Below are 8,440 nucleotides of genomic sequence, written 5' to 3' on the forward strand. Positions count from 1 at the left end.
AATTCCACCAGGTAATAAATTGTTCCTGGCTTTATACATAAACACAGCAGTCTTATATCCCACTAAATCAAAAAAATTTTAACAATTTAGACTGTATGAAAGCTCCATTGGTGTGATCCCTATATCCCATCTTATGCACAATTCTTATAGCTCTTTTTTGTAATACAGTATATACAATGGTTGAAGTGAGCTTTTGTATGTATTTCCCCAGTTTTCAACGCCATACATATTTTGCATCTATTTAAAAAATAGTGTTGTGCCTCTTTTTTTTTTGTAATTTTGTTTTTACTTTGCAGTACTTTTGTGTTTCTTTGTCTCTTTGTGGTCATTCTGCAATCTTTTTGTAGTTGTTTTGAGTCTTTATGGTCATGAAGCATCTCTTTGCAGCCATGTTACATCTTGTTGTTTTGTGTTTTTGTAGTAGGTTTGTGTCTTTTTGAGGGCGTTTGGTGTCTTTTTTCAAGTCATATGACTGACCTTTGTACAGAGGCTCTGGTCCAGTGGCCCCAACACTTGTACCCACACATAGGCCTGTGACCAATCTGTGTACACTCTGTTCAGTCTGTTATAGAATGAGAAATGAGATAATGAAAAAAAGGTTTCTTTTTCAATTTTTCACTTTAAAATACATAGAGCTAAAAAGGAAAAACACAATTTTTGCTAATATTTAACATCCACCTGCAAAATAAGCTTTATTGAAATCAAGCTTTTGAGTGGGGAAAGCAGAATTGTGTGGTTAATGTGTTCATTTCCCTCTCGCCTTCATGTGAAAATTGTCAAAACCGACACATAAGCGAGGCTCAAAACGTTCACAGTCAAAGCTCCGTTGTGTCTGAACAATTCAGCAGACCGGCCACCAACTACAGTACAAAAGCTCAGGACATGATGGGAGACATCTGGCTCTCACCTGATCTGAGAGCTGATTGGTTTAGATACAGGATCAACAACACCATGTTTTATAGAGATCAATTCATGTATAATTGCAGTGATTTTGTTTTTCACTACGAAGGTTTATTCTGTTATCAAAATAAATGGTGGCTTTGATCAGAGAAACTGAATACTGTCACCTTACTGTACATTACATATAGGCCTAGTTCTCATATACTGCAGACTTTATCCCACTCCTGCACAGCGTTATGTCAGTTGTTCAGTAGCCCAATCCATCCGCGGTCAATCAAATTATTGGCTGTAACAAATCATCACTGTTGCAAGGCTGCACTGCAATGTTAATAATAATGATGTAGTGTTTTAATGACCTTGGTTTTGGTGAATATGATATGTTTTTCTTGTTGATGGTACAATTGCATCTTGCACAGTCTGTCCTCTCCTCAAACTGAATCAGTACATCTCTGACTGACAGTCATCTCTTAAGTCAGCTCTTAAGCAGTTAGAACATCTTTGGAGCTCAAGGGGATGGTGGAGAAATTATTTTTGAAATTTAGGAATGTTGATACATTACTTCTGCTTCTAAAGTTAAGGACAAATTTCTGAGAATTTTTGGCCAGGAGTGATGCTACGGGCCCTGGTATGATTCGGCATAGATCTGACAAAAACACTGAAATCGCTATTTTTTGTGTTTTCACAACTAGAACAAAGGTTAACAAGTGGTTTTCAAACAGCGGTAAGGATTTAACTAAGATGTCTGGAACACTTGAAGTTATCAGCGCAGTATTGTGAATTAACGTTAAGTGTTCCTTAACTTTTTCCTTAACTACCGACTCGCTTCAACGTCATCACGTTGTTGTTGGGCGGGGAAGAGGATTGATTGATATCATCAGCCAATGACCTGATTGTAGGCGGGTGTAGTTCTTACAACGTTGGATCCAATCTGTTTGCAAAATAAGGGAGTATTTTATTACAGCATGCCCTACCGAAGAGCCACCCGAAATACTTGTTGTAATTTATAAGGCCTATTTGAACGTTTCCCGAAATTAGTTTGGTAACAAACGGATGTTTCTGGTAACTTTATTACAAACAGTGGGAGCAGCTGTTGCAGTAATAATAATAATAATGTAGCCTTATGTGTCCTGCTGCTTCGATTTTAAAATAAGGGGTCACCATCTAAAACCAACTAAGTCAACATTTGCTTGTCTGAACCAACCAACCAAAAAGGAACAGACTGCCTCTCACGGTAATGCATGAAAAGTGTCGACATTTGTTTAACTATTAGTTTGGGCTACTCCAGCGCATTTCTCCAAACCACCAGAAGATGGCCACACTGTAAAACCCATGAGCCGATGACAGTGGTAGAGGAGGTGGGATTTCCTCTCCTCCTCAACATCATCCCTCTCCTCCCAGGGATGTATCGGCGTGCAGTGCACCTGTTTTGTGTTGTATTTTTGGCATCGGCCGCTGAAATGCGCAGCTTTAACCAGTGTCATCAAGAGCCATAGGACAAGGTTTAAACGAAGGGCTCGGAGATACTCGTGAGACCTCGACACAGTGATTCATGTGGAGGATGTGTTGATTTTTTTCTTCGGTGTGCAGCAGTGAGACAGCATCTTTGCTTGGTGACACATTAGTGCTAGTAGAAAAGGTAGGAGAGAAGCAGTAACTATATTATACGGTTATTTGCGACAAAATAAACTTGTATTTGCCAGTTATGCGTTAGCAAAAAGCCAGGAAAGTGTTTATGTCAAAGCTTTAAACGCACTGACGTCAGTACCAATGCTGTCACATTAATGATAGTTAGTCTGTTAAGCGAAAGGATCAGTGGGATGTTTTCCTTCCTGTGTGCATATTTATCACTGTGATGTTTTCTATTAGATGTATTGTTTATGTAAAGGCCTACACACCTTTAGTTATATTCCACATATATTTGTTCCAAATAACTTTGGCAGAACTCTTTAAACCTCCAGGTTCCAAGTGCTTTGTGCTAATTTACTATGTCTGAAGGATGTGACATTGGCCTAGTGTCCCAGTAAATCATTGGTCATGCTGCAGACTGCTATAAATAGGTAGCCTACCTTTCAACAGTTACATAATTGTTCATCCTAACCATAAGGCTGCATTTAGTCTTTCTGTTGTTTACACTGGGATGTAAATATTTTTAATTGATTAGCAGAAGTGTGGAGCTTTTATACCTTTCCCATGTAACTAAGGTTTGATTAGGTTTTTTTTTTAAGCCCTGTTGATTTGAAGGAACTGAATAGAAGAAGTGGCTATCTAAATGTAACTTATATACACTAGGCCAGTATCTCACATGTGGAAACCCCTCTTGGCTCTGTATTGTTTAGTACTGACAGCTGCTTTCCCAGTATCAAGTCCTTATTGCAGGGCCTGCAAGGTTATGGATCTATAAAATTGCCACCACACCCAGTGAAGCATCACATAGGCTCACTAGATAAATAAATAGTCCTCTCTACTGTATCATCTTTAAATGAAACTGGACCATGTTGTGACTGTGCAGTATGTAGCTAATTTCTGTTTGATCTTCTTACTTGAAGAACCCGTATAGGACACCATGTCAGACAAAAGTGACCTAAAAGCAGAGCTTGAGCGCAAGAAGCAGCGCCTCGCCCAAATCAGGGAGGAAAAAAAGAGGAAGGAGGAAGAGAGGAAGAAGAAAGAGGTAAGGAAAAAAGTGAGTAAATTCACAGAACTGGCACTCGTACTGTATCACACTCTAGTGTGCACTGCTTGTGTGATTGCTTTTTGTCAGGCCGTGACATAAAAGGCTGAGCTTCTGTGTGTCCATGCGTACATACAAACATCTTTGTGTGTGCAGAAGGTTGGTGATGGAATTTTTAATCAAAATGTGCACGTTTTAATTTGTTCTGTAATTCATCGTGGGTGAGTGGTGCACCTGTTCTTTTGTTTACGGGTAAGGTGACGTTCATCTGTGTATCCTGTGCAGACAGAGAGTCAGCAGAAGACAGAGGTGACTCCAGAGGATTCAGACTTGGATCGTAAGCGCAGGGAGACTGAGGCCCTGCTACAGAGTATCGGCATCTCACCAGAGCCTCCACTAGGTACTCTCATACCCTAAATTAATTCATTTATTGAAATTGAATTAATCCTTCACTTGTGATTGTGGTGCAAAATTATTTTTAAATTGTTACAGAACCTGCTGTACGAGCCATTTTTTGTTTTTCTTGCATTTGTTATGTTGTGTGTATCTCTGGCCAGCAGGAGACATGTATTTAGTTGAACGTGTGACCAATTTTTAAGGACACTTGAGTTGATTATTACCAGGTGTTCCTGATCTTGGAGGTGACAGTTTTTTGTTTTTTTTTTTGACCACACACAGGGGACATCCCAAGTCTCTCAATAGCACCATCGTTTCCTTCACTTGCTTATTTTTCCTTGTGTCTTAGTCTCGTCCACGTAAGATGCAAGGAAACGTGAGGAGAGAGGACTTGAGGAAACACGTTATTGATGACATGAGGCGGCCTTTCCTCAGATCCTTCATCTGAAGCGCCCAATCACCAACTGATAAAGGGGTGTGTCAGTTCTCAAAAACTTCAGTGAAAGGTGGTCTCATGCATCCTTGGTCATGGCTCCCCCACCATCAGTTCTCACTCTCTGGTCCTCAGAGTAGATATAAGAGACTTGGAGTGCCCTACGTCCTTAGAAGTTGTTCTGATCGACCGAGGATGTATGATATAGGAATGACCTTATAAGAGACATAAGATGTACCCACAGACACACGAGGTGAATCCCAATTCCTCTAATTGCATCCATGTTTCCATCACTTGTATTTTTTCCTTGCGTCTTAGTCCCGCCCACATAAGATGCAAGGTAAAGATGCAAAGAGAAACTGCAAATAGAGGGGAACCAAAGAAACACATTTTTACTAACGTAATAATAATAATAATAATAATAAAACTTTATTTCTATAGCACTTTACAACTCCAGCGGAGCCCAAAGTGCTTCACAGCAGAACATGTATAACTGCTAAAAAAACACTACTAAAACAAAAAAACTTAAACAAAATAAAACATGGAATTTTAAGACAAAAACGGTAAAAAAACGTCCATATCAGGATACAACTAGAATAAAATAACAAGTTAAAAACGTCTCTTTGGAGGAGGTAAGACGGGTTAAACACCAAAGGCCTGTCTAAAAAGGTAGGTTTTTAGAGTTGACTTAAAAACCGCCAGCTCGTTTATGGGCCGTAGCTCTAGCTGTAGAGAATTCCAGAGTCTGGGGCCATACACGGCAAAAGAGCGGTCACCCCATTTTTTTGTATCGAGACCGTGGGACAACCAAGGACTGATGTTCTGAGGAGCGCAGAGCTCTGCGTGGAACATAACTAGACAGAAGATCAGACAGGTATGGAGGAGATGTCCTTTCCTCAAGCCTTCATGTGAAGCATCACAAACTGATTTCTGACACAGGGGCATGTCAATCTGTAACAGACTTCCACCAAGGATACACTCGTATCGTCGGTTATAGCTCCTCCAGGTAGCCTCCTCGCTCCTGGGACCTCGCCCCTCAGAGCAGAAATAAGATCTTTGGGATGTCCTTCATCATAGCGGACCGGAACGGTCAAGGACCGAAGAATAGTAAAATAAGAGAATTGGGATTCACCTGTGGTATTATCGACTGAGAAACTGACATTGTAAGATCAACTGTTGTTTTCAGCAACTGGTGAGCTGCAACTGCTAATAAATGCACCAGTAATGATTACAAGGAAATCAATTGTCTTCTATGTGTGTCAAACCTCATGTAAAACCTACATAGATGGATCTAGAATGACACCAAATATCATTGATTACAGCCAAAAAACCTCTGAGAAACCCTCTAAGGGTCAGACTATACTCATCACACAGCAGACCTAAGATGAACACAGCCATCTACTGTATGTGTAATTTGGTGAAAGTCATCGGTCCAGTCCTGCCTTACTGATAATGAATAATCAGAGAACTAAAGTATGTTATCATCTGTGTTGCTGTGACTCTACACAGTAGAGCACTTCTGTTCTTATTTTTCTTTAACTGAAAGAGTAACTTTGTCATGCATACTATTTTTGGTTTTATTGCATAACACTGGCTTTGTTTTTTAATCATACATTGATTCCAGGATCTGTTATGCACACTGTGGTTGGACAGTGCTGAAGATTTTTCATAAGTACTTTAAAGTGTCATCTTTATAACAACTTCCATTTACCATCTTTTCCCACTGTGTGTCTCCAGTGTTCTCTAGTGGTCTGAAATTGTAACAGCACTCTCAACACCTCAGATTTGGGTCACGGAGTGCTATGATCTGTTATGAGCTTAAGTTATTTATAATGTATTCTCAAATGCAGCTGACTACAAATAAATAATAAATACTAAATCAACAATGTATTTGATGCCCTGCCCTCTCTTTCCTTGCTTTTAAATATTTATTTTTCTTGTCCATCGCTTGTTTTACTTTCTTGCTTTCTAACCCAACTTTTAGCAGTACATTCATTGCAGCTTTTAATGTCAAATTCATGTTATTTTCACTATTTAGTCCCAACCCCTGTGTCCCCCTCCAAATCAGTGAGCACACCTAGTGAGACGGGGAGCCAGGACTCTGCTGATGGAGGAGCAGGAGGCAGGTAGGCCAGAATCACAGACTCCTTGCCAAATTTCAATGTCAAAAATCTTTCTTCATGCATGAATTTTATTTGCCTCTCTTTGGTAACTTCTTGAGCTTGGGTAAAGAAAAAATACTCCAAAGCTGAGCAAAAAAATCTTATTGATTTCTCACATTCTTATATAAACAAAGAAGAGTTGGATGCTCATGTAAACAAGGTAAGACATTTGGAGATGGTACAAAAAACTGTGCTTACTCATACACCAGGCATGTTCTTTGAGAGGTCACCAAAAGCTGTATGTAGAGATCCGAAGGCCTTAACTTGGAGGCCAAACATGGCCTAAAAATAGTGATTACTAGTTTAGGATTTTGGCTGTCTTCCATTTTGACATATATTCTGTTTCCTCTCTTGTCAACTGCGCAACAGGTTTAGGTAAGGATGGGTGTCACTCTTGGTGATGTTGTGGTGACTTGTCACGTTTTGAATGTGGTATCTGTCATTTGTCATGGCATCTGGTGTTTTGATGACCACTGCATAGCTCGCTGTTTCTCAGAGCCTGTCCTGAGAAATCAAGTTAGATCTTGAGGTTAGTCTCATCTATCTCTCTTGCCAAATAGTTGTTAGTTTGAAAATACTGAGAGATGCACAGATTTTAGTTTCCAGATACCATCTGTTCAAGTAAGCACCACATTGGTGAAAAGGAAAAGTAGCCTTGGTGAGACAGTTAAAGGAATGTGTTTGAAATATGGAGCCTAATAGGCCTGATGTGCAGTAAACAGCTGATTTAAGCACAGCTGTCAAAATCTAAGCGGGCATTTTTTGACTTTGTCATGTAGGATGCATTCATGTTGCTCACAGCTCATGTAATGCATGCTCTTGCCATTATGGTATTTATTTACATGCTTGTGTATCCATAACAAACCAGGGCAGAACAACAAATACATATAAAGCCAGCACACGGCTGCTCTGTTGAATTGAGCCTGCAATTGAGAAGATAGTGGTCATCAATCGTTTTCCATTTGCTTTAATGGCAGCTGACTGTAGATGCCAGTGTGTCAGGGATGCCCTCAGGGTCATTAGTGATGTGTTGTACTGGTATGGCCAGGGGTGGAATTGGGGATGAAGAAAATGTTGGAACTCAATTAAGTTCTAAGCAGAAAAAAAATCTTATTTTTTAATTTAAATTATTTAAGGCTTTTTGTTTCTTTTTAGCCTTTACCAGTTGGGTTTTATAAATTGATGGTTAGTTTCAGTGGCTGGAATGAGAGATTTTTTTTTCCTCTCTCCCAAATCCACCCTGGATGATGGCATGCCATTTTGAGCGTCTCCATTTGTGGCTATGTATGTGTGTGTCCCTTCTTAGGTTAGGTTTCTCTAAAAACAAGTCCCAAGCACAGAGCGCAAGGTAAGCATTTTCATGTCAAACCCAGGAATCCCCCCCTACTTTTCTTTAGCTTAGTTTATCCTCATGTGAACACAGAGAGGCACCCACAGTGTTGTCAGTGGCCCCACTGATGTGTTCCCATCATGATTTGTGATCAAAACAGCGCAGCATCCCCTTTCCCTTCATTCCTCTACTCTCCCCTGGTGACCTCCTGTCTGAATCCCTGCTGTCTCCTTTAATATCAGTTTGAAAGATTGCCGTGTGCATGGGTTGAGCCACAGAAGTCATTTCAGCCTTGACAGAGTTGACAATCTGCTGCTTAAAGTGTCATTGCTTTTACTGTAAAACAGCCAGTCTGTCAGGCTAAGGAAATGCCTTGCCACTCTCCTCTGGTGCTCTTTGGCGTAAGCTGAAGGTCTAGTGGGCATGTTCACTGGCCTTAAAAGGTATTATAAAAAAGTGTTGTGGGGATGGAAGCTTTATCTTTTCACAGCAGGTGATTTCCAGCCAACTCACCATAAAACTCTTTAGGTTTCAGTTGCCTTTAAGCT

The 8,440-nt window shown here is 40.1% G+C and overlaps 1 protein-coding gene across 5 annotated transcripts in view; it reads left to right on the plus strand.

The window, feature by feature from the left end:
• Positions 1 to 2,233: 2,233 nt before the first annotated feature.
• The window catches only part of dync1i1a (dynein cytoplasmic 1 intermediate chain 1a), a 54,682-nt gene continuing 48,475 nt past the window's right edge, over positions 2,234 to 8,440 (plus strand). The window contains exons 1-5 of one of the 5 annotated variants that reach the window (XM_020614233.1): positions 2,235 to 2,536; positions 3,447 to 3,583; positions 3,857 to 3,971; positions 6,439 to 6,526; positions 7,869 to 7,910. In XM_020614233.1, coding sequence (XP_020469889.1) covers positions 3,464 to 3,583; positions 3,857 to 3,971; positions 6,439 to 6,526; positions 7,869 to 7,910 — 365 coding nt within the window. In that variant the 5' untranslated portion in view covers positions 2,235 to 2,536; positions 3,447 to 3,463. Of the gene's footprint in view, positions 2,537 to 3,446; positions 3,584 to 3,856; positions 3,972 to 6,438; positions 6,529 to 7,864; positions 7,911 to 8,440 lie in introns of all 5 variants that reach the window. The other 4 variants (XM_020614234.1, XM_020614238.1, XM_020614236.1 and 1 more) reach the window with 4 other exon arrangements.

This window comes from Monopterus albus, unplaced genomic scaffold, assembly GCF_001952655.1.
Source record: "Monopterus albus unplaced genomic scaffold, M_albus_1.0 scaffold143.1, whole genome shotgun sequence".
Taxonomy (NCBI): Eukaryota; Metazoa; Chordata; class Actinopteri; order Synbranchiformes; family Synbranchidae; genus Monopterus; species Monopterus albus.